The sequence below is a fragment of the Natator depressus genome, chromosome 17, assembly GCF_965152275.1.
Source record: "Natator depressus isolate rNatDep1 chromosome 17, rNatDep2.hap1, whole genome shotgun sequence".
NCBI classification, from domain to species: Eukaryota; Metazoa; Chordata; order Testudines; family Cheloniidae; genus Natator; species Natator depressus.
In genome coordinates this window covers 19,839,257-19,858,071 of record NC_134250.1, presented here as the reverse complement: position 1 = coordinate 19,858,071, position 18,815 = coordinate 19,839,257, and the positions used below count along the sequence as shown (strand labels likewise).

Sequence of the window (18,815 nt, the reverse complement as noted above, 5' to 3'; positions counted from 1 at the left end):
TTAGAATCTCAAATCCTGTACCCAGAGCAGGAAGTTACACAGGCTTTTATACATGCTTTCTTCAGCATACTTATCCAATAGCAAGCTGCCCTAAGTATCCATATAGCCAGCCAATCCAGTTACCAGCTAGTTCCCTTGTTTTTTGTATCATTTGTTAAACTATACATAAAGCTGCTTTATTCAGCATTGTTCTTCCATATCTGCCCTGTTTGGCCTTGTTTACTTTCAGGCAGTCTGACTCCACAACATATTGTTGCAGATCCTCAGCATAACTGCTGCGAGTGCCTCCAGGCAGGGCCAAGGATACTTGGGCCTAGTGCGAGGCGGCTTCATCGACACTCGTGGTCTTCCATCCCCCCGAGTTACCTAGTGGCCATGCCCAGTGTCCCCAACAAGACCCTATAACCTTCTCAGTTCCCCTCCTCAACACCCCCCTCCCCCACTTCCCTCTCTCAGCCACTCCTTTTTATTTCTTTAGGTAGCCGAAGACCTTCACATTTCCAGCCCTTAGTCTCTTTGTGCCCCAGTTCCCCCTCTGTACAAGAGGGATAATCGCACCAGCCTGTCTCGCGGGAGCGTGGTGAGGGTGAACGTCTGAAGGACGGTTCGGACTCGACAGTTCTGGGCGGCCACCTAAGGTAGACAGGAGGGTACAGATTTAGGGGTGGGGGACGGGTGAGGAAGAGGCGAGCCGAGAGGGGGAACAGCCGCAAGAGGGGGGTTGGCGAGGACGAAGACCGGCGCCCAGGGGAGGCTGGCGAGGCCGTTTCTACACAGTCTCTTGTTAAGGGAAGCCCTTGGCTTGCTCCGGCCCAGGAAATGTGCTTTCGCTCTTGTCCAGTGAAAGCCAACACCAGGCTCCCCCCTGCACTGACTCCCTGCCAGGCGCCCTGGGAGCGGGGCCAAGACGGGACCCACGGGGTGGCGCCAGAGTCTCCGCCGGCGGCCCAACGCCCCGCAGGGTGGCTGTGGGGGGCCCCCGGCGGCGCAGGGCCGGGGCCGGGACCAGCACCCCGCCTCCAGCGCCTGGGGCCTGGCTTTGACCCGCCTGGGCGTGGCGCAGGCCGGGGGGGGGGGCAGACGTCACGGGCTCCCCAGGCCAGTGGGAGAGGCCTGTGCCGGGGCCAAGGCCCCGCGCTGCTCCCGGCGAGGCCGCGACTCCCCGCCCAGGGCACTGCGGGAGCGGGCGGGGCCTGAGGCCGACGGCGGGCCTTGCGCCCCGTTGCTATGGTAACCGCACGACCCCGGCCGCCTCCCGCGGAAGCGGAAGCGGCAGCGGCGGAAGCGGAAGGGGGCCCGAACCCGGAAGAAGCCGGGCCGCGGCCGGACGCTGGCCCCGAGCCGAAGGGGAGGATGCCGGCCGGGCCGGGGAAGAGCTGCTGGGCGGGGGCCTGGCCGTGCCTCCCCACCGCCGCCTTCCTTACCGGGCTGCTGTCCCTGCTGGTGTCCGGGCCGGGCCTGCTGCGCTGGGCTGGGGCCACCGAGCCGCCTCCCCCCTCCGCTGGCTCGCTGCGGCCCGGGCCGGTGCGCGATGGGGAAGGTGAGGCCAGGAGACCTCCCGCCTCCATGGGGTCCGCCCGGGACCCCCCTGTACGGGCCGCTCGGGAGCTGGTCCCCCCCCATCGGCCACCGGTCGCCCAGGACTCCCCACCCCTCGGGCATCCTCCCCTCCCATGCCCCCCCCCCCGCATCCTGGGGCCCCCTCGCCCCCTGCGGGCCTCTCTCCTGGCTTGGGGCCTCCCTACCTCGGGATCATGCCCCAGGAGACCCTTCCTGCAGTTCACCAGCCGCCATGGGACACTCCCCCCTCCGCGTCCTATCTGCTGGAAACCTCCTTCCGCATCCTGGGGTCCACCTCCCTCCTCACCAGCTGTAGAAATCCACCAGCCCTGGGGTACCTTTCCAGGCATGCCCCTGTGCACCCCCACCTTCTTCAAAGGGCCTCCTCATCGCCAAGAGATGGATCTGTCCACCCAAAGCTGCTGGACAGTTGCATAATACTATTGATATTTCCTGCCCTACACCGTTTCGGTACCCACTTCTCTGTCACACACCTCTCCTCTCCCCAAGGTCCTTTCTCACGCTGGAACACCATAGCCTCAGTGGAGAACTCTCCTCATTTGGGGACCTATCCTTCTAGGTTACAATGTTAACACCTTAGAAGCTGGTAATTGTGTGATGTGGGGTGAAGGGAGAGTTCCTGAGTTCCAGAATGTTCTGGTAGGGGGGTGAGGTTAAGATCTCAGGAGCTTAAAGAATCTGCCCTTCCATTCTTCACTTTCCCCATATTCCCTTTTGTTCATGCCCCTAATTCCCATGTTGTCCACCCTCCAGTACTGAATGATTTTTGTGTTTCTGCTCTGGTTAACTTAATCTGTAATGTACTCTTCTTACCTTCTCTTTGGTCCTAACCAGTTGTATCAGACAATATTCTCTTTCATTTTACATATTATAAGAATCTCAGAAGTTAGAGTGGGAGGAGGACTCGTTGGGGCACCAAATCCTGCCCACAGATTGAAAATTGTATTGGTCTGAGGTCTGTGATTTGCTATGTTCAGTCGCAGCCCAGTGCTGAAGAAAGAACTGATAGTCTGAGGGTCCTGTGGCACTTCTAAGGTATGATATCTTACAAACCTGTCAGCATCCTTCTGATGGTCCAAAGAAGAAATATCAGCTACTAATGTGTTACAGTTTAAGTGAAAGAAATAAGACCACAATTAGATTGATGTGATTTTAAGGTCTGGTGCGCCTCTTATTCTGACAGGGCTAAAAACTTTTTGGCAAGACCAATTCAGATATTTCCAGACTATTACACTTTCCCAAACGCTGGTGCTGGGCCAAGGAGCAGAAAGAAAATGTCCCCGGGGCTAGCACAGCACTGATCCTGACTGCAGTTGGCGCATTGTCCAGGCTAGATTTAAATGCCCCAAGCTATTTGTCTTCCACCCCATTCTGTGGAAGATTCTTCTCCAGCCTGATAAAATTAAAAAACAAACAAAAAAGTCCTGTGGTTTCCTATTTTATTTTCTCCTCTTCTGATCAAACTTAACATAGTAAATGGCCTAAAGCAAACTCACTGCTGTCTGTACCTCTCTAAAAGGACTGTCTGCTCAGTTCACAGACTGGTGACCTATATCTTTGTCTATGAAGATCTGATATCCCTGGTATGCAGTGGCGTTATCATCTGGTACTTTGCTGGCAGCTTTGAGAAGAACGTAGGCACAGTGAAGCATTGCTTCGTCACCTTTGCCTTTGCCATTTCTTCGGCCCTGTTGTATCTCTTATTTGAGGCTGTCGTCTCTGGGGTGTCAGAGGTGGAAGATGCCAAAGGATTTACACCAGTTGCTTTTGCCATGTTGGCAGTGTCCACCACACGTTCACGCATGAGAAGGGCACCACTCTTTGGGGTTAACGTTCCTATGGTGCTGGTGCCCTGGTTAATGCTCTGCGTGGCATGGTTTATTCCCCACTCCTCACTCCTGAGTAACATATGTGGCCTCATAGTTGGGAAAGTCTGTATCCTTTTCAGTTGTGATAACCTGTTTAACCAGTGAAAAGAGCATGTGTGGAGCCTGACTTGTGCTGGGGAAGGAGTAGGAAAAAATGCTAAATTCTGATTGCTTAGGCTCGCTGACTTTTTGTTGTGCGGGTTCATGGCTTTCTGTAGACTGCTTAGTGACTCTTAGGTTTATTGTTGCTCAGAGGGGCCTGATCCTGCATTTATTTTACACCCCTCATTTCCATTGCAGTCAGTGAGGCTTTTGTGTACATAAGGAATGCGTTCAGGAGAGTCATGGTGCTCATTGGGTCTGAAAACTGAGGGGAAATTTTTTCCAGCCATTCCGCCTTGAGAGAAGCCTTGATTTGGTGGTAAAAAGGTGGTGTATTTAGAGTGGTTGTATGTAGAAAGTGAATTCCATTTTGCACCTTCCACAGTCTTCCTTAACACGCTGCTAAACTCAGATGGTCTTGGCTACTGCTTCTGTTTGGATCTCCCAGAGTCGGTGGTATCTAGGCTGGATCAGAAGTTCCCTTTCAGCCTGCTGAAGAGAATACCAGGGCTGAAGTATATTCCAGGGTCTTTAGCAGAGAGAAGAGTCTCCCAGAGTAGGAAGTAAGTACATGAACTCCAATAACACTCCCGATAATCCCAAAGAAAGGCTGCAGCTGCGATGTGTAGGGAGTGTGGTCTGACAACAAGTGCTGGTGTGGAATGACCTTGCAAAGCTATATCATGATTTCTACAGTATTGTCTCCCGTGTTAGAGGAGGGACTGGGATCTAATGATTAAAACTTTACACAGGACGTATGGCTTTTGTTCACTGGTGACCTTTGGCAAATCACTGAGCCTCACTTTACCTCATAGGAATGTTGGGATACTGGACTTATACAGCACTTTGAGAGTCCTCTGGTGAAAGGCTTGATATAAGAACACGGTATCAGTTATTAATTTGTCGTTGTCTTCATTACAGAGCACATTTCCAGTGTAGAGGGAAGATTTCTCTGCAGAAATAGAGTTCAGGGCCTTCCAAGTCCCGTTATGTCCTGTAGCTGTGAGTGCTCACTTGTCTTCTGATACATTTAGAAATTTATCCCGTTCTAAAGCACCTTTACTACCAACATTCCAATCTCAGTGGACAGAGGAGGATTTTTTTAGTAGGGTTAAACTTCTATGTATCTGAATAACTGTAGTGAGTTCTCTAACAGAGAAGTATTTCCCCATGATTACAGCTGTTCTCTTATGACCAAAGCGGGACATCTGAGGTATAAAAACATGCCTGTAACAATAATACCTCGGGCAGTGTCACTAGATCGCCTTCGCTAAACTGGAACATGCCCTGACAATGCTTTCAAGGGAGACATAGGGCTTGTTTATGTGAAAAGTTGATAGGTGGGAAGCTAGGGTGTAGATCTACAGTGCTGTAGTCTGCTGTGCACCTGCCATGTGCTAAAAGTTCCATAGTGGGCTTTGATCTACAGCAGGATGGAACTTTGTGGGGGGGGATAGCTCTGTGGTTTGAGCATTGGCCTGCTAAACCCAGGGTTGTGAGTTCAATCCTTGAGGGGGCCATTTAGGGATCTGGGGCAAAAATTGGGGATTGGTCCTGCTTTGAGCAGGGGGTTGGACTAGATGACCTCCTGAGGTCCCTTCCAACCCTGATATTCTATGATTCTAGTGCGTGGTAGCAGGGTCCATGTGGATAGATAGCGCATGGTGGGTTACAGCACTGTAGATTACACCCCAGCTTATCATGCACTACCTCTCCATATAGACGAGCCCAGGGAAAGCTGGGGAGCTGGAGGAAGTTTGTAGCAGGTTGGGACTGTCTTGTGCTGTGCTTTTGTACTGTGCCTAGCTCAATGGGGCCAGGACTTCTGTTGGAGCCATGAAGCTACTGTACTATTACTAATAATGATGTCTTTGTTGATGAAAGCCAGTGCTGTGCTTCTGAAGGCTCCGTGTCTTGGGCGAGATGAAATACAGACTCGTTTGGATGCAGGATGTTATACAAACGTTAGCTATCAATAAATGTCTGTGGGGGAAGGTGTTTCTAGGACTTTCCAGATTAACTGAGCTATGCTTGAATGTAACTTTATTTACCAAACACAAATCCTATTCTTATTTCTGCAGCTTAAGTTTATCCCACTGTAAAAAACCAAAGCAACTGTTAGGTTTTTTGCTATCTGTTGTTCCACCTGTCTCCTAAGATTCAAGATCAAATATAAAGTTCACAACCAGACAGAATAGATTTCTACAGCGTTGTATGCTTTTGCATAATGTTTTGTGGCCCATGAATGCAAGAACTGATATCGAGGTCATTAAAGGAACAATCCTTCTGGGTATTTGGCAGTTGTGGTCTTTGTGACTCCTCATTCTCCCGGGTTGATCAGTACTTGCCCTGGAGAATGGGGAGTCACAAAGACCACAACTGCCAAATACCCAGAAGGATCGTTCCTTTATTACCTGTTGGGCAGAGCATCTCCTGATCTGATTCATCCTGCTGAGTCACACCTCCTGTTAGCAGCTGCCATTTCTGGATCCCCTCACTCCCGAATAATTCATTATACTAATAACTGCCCTTGCAGCTCAGAACTACCTATTCTTCTCTTCTCCTAAAGCCTTCATGACATGTTGCTAAATAGCACTCAGCAAGTGAATAGTTAAAGGAGACACACCTTAAATGGAGGCACAGGAGATGCATACAGAATTCTTACCTTGCCTGGGGTTGGTTCCATGCGTGCTTGTTCCACAAGACTATGGCCGTGTATTTTCTCCATTGAGGGGTATGGAAATGTCTCTAGTGGGTGGCTGACCACCCTGCTTTTATTTAATTGCAAAGAAGTGGCAGCTGAGCTCAGCATGTCGTGATGGGGATTGACTGTAATGATGGTTCTGAATAGTGGAGTCGGAGAGGAGTCTGCCCGACGGGCGCTTGTAGATATTTGGAAATGCCAGATGTGAGCACACTGTAATTTTTCTTTCCCCTTTTCAGGATTAATCCAGTGCCAGGCTCATACCCCACCCAGAGCTACTATTGCTCTTCACTTCCAGCCCTTCCTGTGGCTCAGTTGCAGCACCCCAGTGCCCAGAGCCTAGGACCCTGGCCCAACTGCACACCAGGGCACATCCAGGGTCCCCCCCCTTATCCAACCAACCCTGCCTTTGGGAAATTCTATGTGCAGGGCCACTTCGGTGCCTCACCTGGACATGGCTGCCAACCAGCTGATCCCCATTCCTCCCACGGTGCATGTCTGCCTGATTCTCGGATACCCATGGGGATGGAGAACTTGGAGGCCCAGTTTCAGTATGCATCGGGTTCCCCTGCAGCGAAAGTGCCAGCTGAACTTTCAGGAGTCCAAATACACTGATCATCCAAAGAGGAGCAGGACCCTCCTCCCCTCACGGGCCCTTGTGTGAACAGCGTTCAGTGGAGTGCTGCTGAGAAAGGAGACTGCTTCAGAAGGATTCATTTGATTTTAACTGAGGGTGCAGGGTCAAATTGGACAGTCGACGGCAGCCCCTGAGTTTTCTGTCCCACTGCAGAGTCTGCTTATAGACATTTTTTCCAATGCTCAGGTTCTTTCTTTTATTTATATTCCTTTTGAAATTTGATACATTTTTTAATCTTGGCTGAAGGCTGTGACCACTACCTGTCTGTCCCTCATTCTCATGTGGATTCCTCACTACACATTGTGGCTACAGCCTCATCTCTCTATGCTACAGCCACGGTCCTGGTTACAACAAACTTGTCCCTTGACTCAATTATACTGTAGTGTAGATGGGCACTAATGGTCAAAACACTGGACTAGTTGGGTGTTAACTTGACTACAGGGACTAAGGTAGGTCCCTGACTCATTTACAGTTGCAGTATAGCCAGGACCCACATGCTGAGTTTCCGGTGACCTGACACCGATTTAATTTAACAGCACTGTTTAAATGGAGATGGGGAAGAGAGAGATCTGTTTTTTATAGTTATGCCTTGGAAGTTCTGTGCCCTGTGTTACAGAGGAGGACAGATAAGATGATCACAATGGTCCTTTCTGGCCTTGGAATCTGAGCTGAGATTCGGGGGACGGTGGAGTGAATTATGCGGTGGCATTTTCTGCCACGCAGAATAGCAGCAGTTCCATCTGCTAGAGTCTCTAATTAGCATCAGCCACACGGGCTGCCTTCCCCAATCATGTTGCTGTCACATAGTCTCTATGGCAGGCACCCACAGTAACTTTGCATGCTGGCCACAATGCCAGCTTTGATTCATGAGGCTGTCCTAGATATTTGCAAAAGGGGTGGGTGAATCTTATTTAAGGGATTTAGGATATTTCTGGGGAGTATGAGGGTAGACTTAACTACTGTATATTAATTAACAAATTCCAAGGCTTAAGAAGGGCCTTTAAAATGAACTGGGCTGAATCAAATGGAATTTAGCTGTTACCCTTCTATGCAGCATTTGATGAGCTTTTAGAATGCTCTTTGGTGCCAAAATTAGTATCGGAGACAACTAACATAAGCAGGGGGTTGTAGACGGTGTCTGCTAGTTAGATCAGCGTACTGGGACTCAAAAGAGCAGGGGGGAGGGATAGCTCAGTGGTTTGAGCATTGGCCTGCTAAACCCAGGGTTGTGAATTCAATCCTTGAGGGGGCCAGTTAGGGATCCGGGGCAAAAATTAGGGATTGGTTCTGCTTTGAGCAGGGGGTTGGACTAGATGACCTTCTGAGGTCCCTTCCAACCCTGATATTCTATGATTCTATGAAAAGATCTGTGTTCTAGTCCCAGCTCTGTCACTTCTCACTGTATTACCCTGGATGGAAAGTCCATTCATCGGGGTTTGCTTCCCCATCTCTAAAATGGGGATAACTTCTGGCTCTTAGAGGGAGGTGAAATTTGCTTATTTTATGGTGTGTTGAAGTACTTAGTTTTCACTTCATTCAACACCTTTTCTATCCTCATAATTCAGTGCCTAACGTTACTATAGGCACCAAAGTAAAAGAAAACTGCGTATCAGGGAGAATATGATGGTTTCTGTTCTGTTCCGCATCTGGATTCTTGGGTCAGACGAGAAGGGCTGGATTAGGCGCTAACATCAATATTTATCGATCGCCTACTCCTACATTTTCATCCCCTGTCAGTGTCTGAAAGGGCAAGGCACCTCTGCGCTGATGCTCCACTGCCAGCTGTTAATGTTAGTATCATAGCTGACTGGCAACCACCTTAAGAAGACAGAGACATTGGGAGAAGATTGAGGTACAAAATTAGGACCTTGCGGGCCAGGGTTGGAACAGCCAGGGGTGTTGCATGTGAAGATGGAGGTCCCTGGGCGGAGCTCTCTGAAGAAGATGCGGCTGGTCACAGAACCTGTGTGTGTTCCTGCTGGAGATGGCTGCTGTTACCATCTCGTTCGCGAACACTACAATTCGCTGTGTGCCACCACATTTCAAAAGATGACTTATGCGATGGCGTGCCTCTTCCCTAGGAGCTGGAAGCATTTCTACTGTGACTGTATTTAATGACAGATGCGATGCTTTTCTAGAGTTTTTGTTCTGATTTTGTTTAACAGCCTGGAAGAAACACTAGCAATAGGAATAAAATCAAGGGGTGAGTGACCCACTGTTAGTCAAACACACGCCTATGTTTCTACCATACCATTGGTCACTGACAAGTGTGAGGCCTTTTGCCTACAAACCAATAGGCTCTACCAGAAATATTTCCAAATGCTGTAGCATAGAGATGAGCGTTGGTACTGGCTGCTTTATATACTTTCCCATGTAAAATGTAACCTTTTAGTTTAATTTGAAAAGCAAACGACTTAGTAGCCTCATCTGATTTCCTGGCCAAAACCAAAAACCGGAGTGTGTCTTCTGTAGTGTCTGGGGATCACATTCACCACTGGTGGAGCCCCACTGCTGTCCCGGTGAAGGCTGGCTCGCTACAGCATGCTAGTTCTGTTAGCTGGTGAAGAGAGACACCCACGGGTGAAAGCTGGTACTGCAGAGGCAATAGGGAACGTTAACCCTTCTCATCATTGCTGAACGCAGGGTCTGGCAGACGTCATCTAATGGTATATGCTCGTGGAAAGGCATAGCCACTAAAATATTGACTTCTAAAAGTTGCTCCCATGTCCGTCGCGGTGAGAGCAGTGAAGGACATCCCCAAGGTATAACGAGCTTGCAAAAATTCAGCTAAAAGGGACTTCCCTTACTCTGCCCTCCCTGATGGGTGAAAAGCCAGGGTAAATCAAGCCCTTGCACCAAGCTGGTCAAGAAGCCAGGCCTTTGTTGGACGGACGGGGGACGTGTGCTGCAGCCAAGGACCCTCCAGCTGCTCAGACTTGGAGAGCAGCCCAGCTGAGCTCACTTCCCAGGATCAAGCATGAAGACTGAAGCATCTTCTGAGTGCACAAATCATGCCGGGCTTTGTTGATCAAAGTCAGCCCCCTCAATTGCACCTGGAAACTAACTGGAAGCCACCGATGCAGACCCTGGAGACAGGAGTTGTATGCTTTGTATGAGAACCACCAGTGGGCAGCTGCTTTCTTCATTAGCTGGAATGTCAAGTAGTCTTCAAGTGGAGCTCACTTTACAGTGCATTACTATCATTCGAGCTAGTGGTGAAAGGCTGATTAGCTGTACAAGCGAGGTCTGTACTGGAGAGGAAGGTTCACACCCTCCTTGCCAGATGCAGATGAAATAAATATGTTGGCTACTGCTGTCACTTGAGAACCTGGTAAGACCTTCAGCTTGTCAATCACAGTAATACTAACCATCTCAAGGGAGGGAGGAGAAATCACTTCTCCCTCCATGCGACCGTTATCCTACCTGGAGTAAGTTACAGACACCTCGCTTTTATCCAAGTGCTGATCTCTGTCCATTGCTGCACCGTTTCCATCCAACAAGAGGAGGATGGGGAGGGGATGAGTTGGGCCATTGTTTTCTTAATGCATATGCTTGGATTCAAACACACTGGAAAAATAAAGGCCTTACCCTCGTGCATTTCTCCTCCCCTTGCTCCTCATTCTGCTCACAGCCTGGGCTGATGACTGAAGCCACATGCAATCCCGTGCCCCCATGCTAGCTATCAAACCCATCAATTTATTAAATCAGTGAACAGCCAGAACTAGTCAGTCGCAGTGACTCTCTACCAGAATACTTAGAGTGGGCCTGTGCAGCGTGCATCACCAGGGAACCTTGGGAAGTTGATGCAGGATCCAAGTGGGAGGGAATGTGAGGACGCACGGAAGTTGCATGATGGGCAATGCTTCAGCTTCATGGAACACTCGATGTAGGAAGTATAAACATTCCGGGGGCTCTCCTCATTAGCTGAAACTATTATTAGCTTGTCTGCCTTGGGCCTCTGTTTCCCCGATTGTAAAGTGATATCTATCCACTTACATGGTATGTGGCTAAATGCACTAAAGCCTTTTGAGATTTGGGCTAGGAAGCTGCTCCAGCAAGGCAAAATGTTTTTATACAGGCGTACACAGTATTTTAAAGTATTGGTTCCTGTGTCCAGTGATTTTCTCTGGGTTGTTTACACTCTTCCTTCACCCAAAGGCCAGCCAGACATCTAAACCCACTGATCTGCTCCTTAATGAAATCAGAAGCATCTCCTTTTCCCTGCTCCCCTAACCTTTATTGATGTTCAGTGCATTAGTTTTATTCCCCATTCTCTCTCCTCAGTTCTTCCTTAGTGGCTTTTATTGATTTTTCTTTGACTGTAGTTGTGTTGAAGCGGGTGCTGCATACCCTCTGCTGCTCCATTACCCAGCCGTGTAAATGTGAATGCTGCTGGCAGCATGTTACCCAGGGAAGCTGAATTTCACATTGGTACCATTCCGCTTACAGATTTCTCTGGCTTCATTTTTATCATCAGGCAGTACAATGTTGCCCCAGGGAATCTTCACCAGAAAACATGCAAACGGTAAGCTCTGGGCATGCCTAGACCACTGGCTGCAGTAGTATAGACACAATACATGCGTTACAGGCTGAATTAGAGACACAAACAACGCTGTTCAGGGCCAGTTGGAATCCGTTGACTTTTGGTACATCATGAGGCTAGCTCCTTACTGGTGAAACTCCGCTGGCTTCAGAGGAGTTCCATCAGCAATGAATTTAGCCCTACTGTGCTAAAACAATCTGATTTATCTGCCTTAGGTACTGGTACAGAGTCGCAAGCCACGAAGGATCAATCTTAAGAGCTATGGCATCCAGGTCAGTCCATTCATGGGAGTAATAAGCACACACATGTAAGCTGCATCTTTGCATAACTAGACCCTTTCTGCCAGGAGCTGGGCAATGAAGTCGTCTTATGAATAAGCCTGCAGGGTCTTTGGTACACACTGCATCTTTAAAGGAGCATGCGGGGCATGTGGTCTCCTCTGAAAATGTATTCTCACACGCCTGTCAAACCATGCACCCAATGCAGCTTCATCAGTTAGGTTGAGGAGCAGAGCACAAGGGACTACAAACCCCAACCCAACAAGCACCGTGCACGTCAGGTGAGAAGGTAGGGTTGCATCCATGGAACAAAAAGAACGACCTTAGTGAATGCAGCATAGGGATGCTGAGTTTGTTTTTTTATCATGGATGGAATGATCCCTTCAGTGTAAAGCAGCTCATTCTTTCCTGGGCTACAAAGGCTCCTCCAGCTGACAGGGACAGAAAGATGAGCTACCACCTATAGAAACTGAGTACATAGGAGAGAGGGAGTTCTTGTAGTGCTCCCCTGGCTGTCAGCGGATCAGCAGCAGCCCAGTGGGCCATGACACTGCCAATCATAGTGATGGTGTTCAGGGTGCTAATCACCAGCCTAACCTATCAGCAGCAATGGCTGGTCCTATCCACTCATGAATGTAACGGTAGCATAGTCCTAGGGGAGGGCAGAGGATGGTGGTTGAGAAGGACTTGCTTATAATGGCAGTGATGGATGGTAATGGCAGAGGCAGAAGGACAAGTACCTGGCGCACTGGCTTTACGGACGGAGACGTCTGGGCACATGTTGCTAGGTCCTTGGTCAGATGAGGACAGCTAGCAGCGGATGCTACGGTCCATTCAAGTGCCCGGGGTGCAGCTGCTGGGAAGAAAACCACAAAGCTCTGAAGTGATGTCTGTCCATTCTAGCCGCAGAGCAGAACCTGCACGCTTAAGACTTTGAATGGTTTTTCAAACTTCATCTTGTGGTCTCCGCTCTCTCTGGCTAAGCATTTTCACTTTATACTAATCCAACCAGTTCTCTCTGAGGGAGCACTGCGTTGGTGCTCCTGATGGAAAAACGTACACTAAGTCATTCACTCCCAAGCAAATCATTACAGGAGTGCATTCTTCTCAGGGATCTAGCAGAAGAATTCACATGGGGGCCTAGTTAGTGACTGCTGCGGGTTAGTTTATGTCCATAAAGTACCCAAAACTCCTTGTGAGACAATTGGAAATTTTACTCTTATAGTTCTTATCTGCAATATCACTAACCTCTACTTCTTTTAAAAAATAATTATTTCTTACCCTGGCAACCAGTGTCTCTTATTTCTCCATCATTTGGACAGATCCTGCCCTCCCACCCCGTCCCCCACCAGCATCCCAGTCACTCGGACATATTCAACTATATAAAATGTGTGAACCACATCTAGGCAAGGCATTGTTTCTACTGAGCACCTTTACTCTAAGCAGCAATTTCACTAACGCTAGAATTAGTCTATCTATTTTGATGCACTGGCTCAACAGGGGACTTTGACCCAGATCCTCAAAGGTACGGAAGTTAGGAGCCTACATACCTTTGTGGTTCTGGCCTTTCTTCCTACGTCACTATAAAGGGAAATTCGCGAAGTCTAAATTCACCAGGACTGGATTCAGTGCTTCTTTCCAAATTCCTCATAGCAAAGTGGGGGGAGAGGGACAGAGAATAGGGTCACAGGAAGGAAAGCATGTAAGGCTAAAGGGAGGTGTGAAAGGAATCTACTGCATGCCGCAGTATATTCCCCCCCTCACAGCAGCGTTGCTGGTTGAAAGCTGCACTACACCGTTTTTCCTGACTGGGGAGCCAGAGAATTTAAAAAAGTACCATAATTACTTGAAAAAATAATCTGTCACTGAGATCTGTGGTAGCTCAGTGCTTGTCCTTATCTGTGCATAAGTGTTGGACTGTGGCAGGGTAATCGCCTCCGTTTCTGCTCTCTCTAAAGGGAGTTTTGTCCCTCGGCGGCATTCCTGGTGGATTTTCCACTCTTCCAAAGGGGATGCCTTCCAGCACACACGCCTGGACAGCAAATGCAGCTTTGAACAGCTCTTTTGTGTGCCTGCGACTTTCCAAGCCCCCTTTGTCAGAGTGACCTTTGCTGGCTGAGGACAGCTGGCAGCAGTGTCTCTCGCTTCCTCCCCTAGGGCCTGAGTGTGCTGTGTTTGCAATGCCCCGTGTCCATCAGGGCGAGTGGAAGTGGGAACCCAGCCCAAGTTTCTCACCTGATAGCACTGTGCACAGGGTCAGTGACAACATTTACAGGTGTCCCAGGGAGATCAGGGTTGCAATTGTGGGGTCCTGGAGGCAGGTGATTAATTGTATCACCAGTGCACTGAACCCCACAGGCCACCTGTTCAGATACTTGCATGGCCCTTGTCTCTGTAGTATCCCAGGCCCAGCTCCTCCAGGCATTTAGTGCTTCCCAAGTAATAGAAGTAACCACAGCAGTGTCCTCCCTCCTCACCGCTCCCCCTGCACTCTCTCCCCCTTTCGCCCGCTGGAGGAGTGAACCCCAAATAGGATTTTTTCCCCTTCTTCACACCCAGCCTGAAACCTGTCCCCACGCTCATCCAAAGCCCTAATGTCAGGAGGGTACTCCCTTACAGCCACTGGTTTTGGACCCCACAGTCCAGCACAGATGGCACAAGGTGAAAGGGCTCAGGAAGACAGATGGATTGAATGGCGGAGGTGAATAGCACTGATTCTGCCAGCTGGATCAAGGCAATATCGTGGGTGCTGGGGGAGTGAGCATAGTCAGGGTGATGGATGATCCTTGCCACCAAGCGCTGCCCCTCCGGGGAGCTGGTCCCACCCCCTGCTTGTGTGCCCAGCTGCATGGAGAACGCCGAGGATTTGCTGACAAAAGAAAAGAGAGGGAGGGTTATGCTGGGCAGCAACCTGATGCATCATTGCTAGAGGATGGCTGGCTTCTAGGTTTGGCCACTGCCTACTTCTAGGTTTGGCCACTGCTGGCTTCTAGGTTTGGCCAGGTAGCGCAACTTCCATGGGCCAAAGACAGCCAAGACAAGGTGGGATGGGCTAGCGGTGAAGACACTGGACTGAGACCCAGGAGATCTGGGTTGGATTCCTGGTGGCTCTGCCACAGACACTCTGTCTCATCCTGGGCAAGTCACTTAGGGCCAGATTTCCAAAGATATTTAGGTGCCTAGTGCCCGTCTGTTAATGGGAGTCAGGCACCTCGTCTGCTTAGGCATTTTTGAAACCCCACTAGGCACCTAGCTGCATCTTTAGACACTTCAACACCTTGGAAAATCTGGCCTTTAAGACTCTCTGGCCCAGATCCTCAAAGACTCCTAATTGCCACTGAAATTAAAGGGCCGTAGGAGCCTAAATATCTTTTTCAGGATCTGTCCTGCTACGCTTCAGTTCCTGTCTGTTAATGAAATTTTCTGTGTTCCAGCCTTTTGTCTATTTCCACTGTAAACACCTCAAGGAAGCGACTGCTATCACTGTATGTACTATGCCCAGTGCAATGAGCCCTCATCTCCGCTCAAACCTTTAGGTCCCAAACAAACTGCAAGGATCTTTGTGCACAAAAAGCACATCCACGTAACTAGGGCCCGACCTAATCCAGCAGGTAATTCAGGGCAAAGACCTAAGACTGGCAGAAGTGACCAAGCTGATGACCATGTGTGGTCAGCTTTGTGCTCATCGGAACAGGATGCGGTGGTACATGCAGTGTCCCGGTTTTATTTCTGTCTGGGTAATTACCACCTTCCCTCCCTGTAATGCCTTTGCAGTATTGTTCAGACATTGCATTCTTTGCTTTGCTTTCTGGCCTGCGTGCGAACAAACAGGTGCCGCCTATCATTATAAAACTGGCCGTGGTGTGCAACATGCTTCCTGCATATGTACAGTATGTAAATGCTCCGAGATCCTTCAAGATAAATGGCACTACGTCAAGGTACAATGTTATCTATCATCAGCCTGGCCTAGAGCAACTGATGTGGCTTATTTGCACATGCATCACGTTAGCTCTCCCTGTCTCATCTCCACAGCTGGGTCCATGTATCGGTTTGCAGCCTGGGGGCACCCGGGTTCTCTCACTCCCTGGCCCTTCTGTTGCACAACTTGCCCAGCCCTCTGAGATCAGGCTTCCTGCACATGCTGGGTCTCCGTTCTTCCACACTGTGGCTTGCCATGGCCACCGTGCATCGGGGTCACCCACGTGCAGCATTAGCGCCGACGAGCAAGTGCCATAATCTAATAGGAATTAGGTGGAAACCAGTGTCAGTGGTTCTATATATTACAGCAGCGCCTGTATTATCTACATATACGCATTGAGATGAGGCCCCCGTTGCGCCTGGTGCTGTACACACACAGAAGAAGCCTTTGTCTACACACCCACGTGGCACTGGTTTATCAGGTTGTTGAACTGGTTTAGTTAAACTGGCTCACAGCCCCATGGGACACATTTTGGTTTAACTTCAAGCAATTTTTTTTGACTGGATGAAGCCAAATCAGAATGAGCCACGCAAATTGAAATAAGAAAAGGAGGACTTGTGGCACCTTAGAGACTAACATATTTATTTGAGCATAAGCTTTTGCCTTCTCTACATGCTAATTTAGATCCAATTAGAGCAACCCCCTGTGTTGACACTCCTATTTCAGTTTAAGAGTGGCTTATTTCAGTTCAGCTTAAATCTGTTCTTAAATCGATTTCGGAGCTGGTCTACACAACTGAGCCTTCGCTGGTATAGCTATGCTGGCAAGGCCGCCTAGTGGAAATGCAGTATAGGCCCACAAAAATAGTTCCAGCAGCATAGCCACACCACCTCTCTGAACATTAGCTATGCTCCCAAAGCGCGCTTCTCTTCGTATTGTTGTGTCTACACAGGGGTTTTGATGCCACAGCTATGCAGACTAAGGAGGGTGATTTTCCCGCACATTTGTAACCAACATAGCTATGTTGGCAAAACTGTGTAGTGTAGACCAAGGGTAAACTAAATCAGCATACGCCTGTTTAAACCAAAATACAAGGGTCTATGTGGCCTTTTGCCCTAATGTAATAAAAGTGGTTTCAAATCACACCTTAAATTAAAACAGGTAGAACGCTGCAGGGAGACAAGGCTACAGACTGGTGCTAGTTTGTGGGCAGGCCAGGCCTGAGAGAATGTCCCTGCCCCAACGATCTTCCAGAGAAAGGGGGAAGAGAGAGGAAATGAACATAAACAAGAGACCGTCTGATTCTTCTACGCTGGGCACGTCAGAAAGAAGTTTGGGGGTCATCTCATCAGAGGAGGCCAAAGCTTTCTCGTGCGCTCTGTGGAGTTTATGGGCAATAGGGTGCTTTTGTTTATCAAGATGGTAAAAGTGGTTTTCGACTCTCGACTCCTTGGAATGTGCTAGGAACTGGCCTGGGGCCAGCCACACTGGCGGCTGGAAGAAATTGTGTTTGAGTGATGGCAGGGAGATTAATACAGAGGGTTTGCCATGGAGGAAAGGGGGTGGCTTCTGCAAAAGCCCTGGGGTTAGACGCAGCCACTGGGTGGGGTGCAAGTTTGGACTGTTGGGCATGGGTGGGTGGTTTTAGGGAGGGGGGGCGCTGTTTGGGAGAAAAGGATGAGCCAGTGGGTAAAGCACTAGTCTGGGACTTGGGAGAGCCTGGTACAAGTCCCTGCTTTACCACAAGCTCCTTGTGTGACCTTGAGCAAGTTAGTCAGTGTCTCTGGGCCTCGGTTCCCCTTCTGGACAATGGGATACCAGCCCTGGCCTGCCTCGCAGGGGGTTGTAAGGAGAAATCCATTAAAGATGATGGTGATGGGCCATACGAGGACCTGAGATAGATACTTGTCACTGAGGGAGCAAGCGTCTCCTGGCTCCTTAGCTAGTTCTTATTTACCCTCCTAGGGATCCCTCACCTCACATTGCCAGGGCTTGCTGGTGTCTGCTCTCCTTAGCTTCATAGCCAGACAGGGGCTCTCTCTCCTGGATGGGGGTGGAACAGTTACTGTCTTCTCCAGAGGTCTGATCCTGTACCAGCCCAATCAAAGGGCATTTTTACATTGACTTTAATGGGATCAGGATCAGGTCCTGGTGCATTCCTCAGCCAGAGGCACATTCCACAGCACCTAGGCATGGGCCAGGCCCTCCTTTTCCCATGGATGCTTAGTGTGTTAAAGGTTCACAGTAACCTGAAAAAAAAACACTGCACTGGGGTTGAACCAAGGGCTTGGTCTCTGTTTCCTATCCCAATCGCATGCTGCATTCCAGGCCAGGCTAAATAACACAGGCCTTATGACGGCAGAGGGACAGGGCTACAGAAACACACGCTCACCTCTCACCAGCAAGCTGCCAATGTCCATGGGCATTTCGGCTTTGTCCCCTGCGCCCTGGTACCCTTGGGCCAATTCGTGCGCCACCGTGGCGTTGCGGAGCCTCGCTGCCATTTCAATGCCACTGCTGAACTGCAGCCTGAAGTGCACCATGAAGGGACTCGGGCTGCAACAGAAGCAGAGGGGGTAGCGGCAGGGAAATGGCCTCTGCCCAGCCTAACCCACTCCCCTTTGGGAACAGATGCCCTAGTTACCCATAATCCACCCTGAATGCATCAGAGGCTGGAAGATCACTAACGAGGCAGCCTGTGGTACCTGCCAGACCAGTCTGTGCAACGCCTGACAAGCTGCATCCCAAACGTCAGGGGAAATGGATCTGGAAAGTTCCAGATGTTGGTTGAGACGATCCAGATGTTCCCCAGACAGCGCCATGAAATGCTAACTGCAACACGTGCCGCCGGGGGTGCTGAGCGCTCACAATGCCAGCGGCACTCAGCACTTCTCCAAGCCAGGCCCATCAGGGTGCCGGACAGAAAGCGAGGCCCTTCCTTGGATTAGAACGGCACCCACAGGATCTCTCAGAGCCGGATTGATTGAGCCAGTCCAATAAAGGGGGGAAGAGGGGACGTGGTGTGTGGGGAGGCTAGGGTGATTTTTATCCCTTTCATCACCTTCTCCTGTAATGTACTGTATGGCTCTGGCCTACTATTCCGATCCCTCTGGGAGATAAATGCCTCAAAATATACTCCTAGAGTATGAGTGGCGTAAGTAACTTAGGGGCTGTTACGTCCCA

At 49.7% G+C, this 18,815-nt stretch overlaps 1 protein-coding gene across 1 annotated transcript; it reads left to right on the top strand.

Annotated features, from left to right (window-relative positions):
* The first annotated feature begins 1,227 nt into the window (after nucleotides 1-1,227).
* Nucleotides 1,228-10,597, top strand: RHBDD2 (rhomboid domain containing 2). Its single transcript, XM_074974952.1, has 4 exons — nucleotides 1,228-1,540; nucleotides 3,115-3,516; nucleotides 3,964-4,114; nucleotides 6,495-10,597. The coding sequence occupies exons 1-4, from the start codon at nucleotides 1,228-1,230 to the stop codon at nucleotides 6,868-6,870; spliced, it is 1,242 nt and encodes a 413-aa protein (XP_074831053.1). The 3' UTR covers nucleotides 6,871-10,597.
* Nucleotides 10,598-18,815: the final 8,218 nt, after the last annotated feature.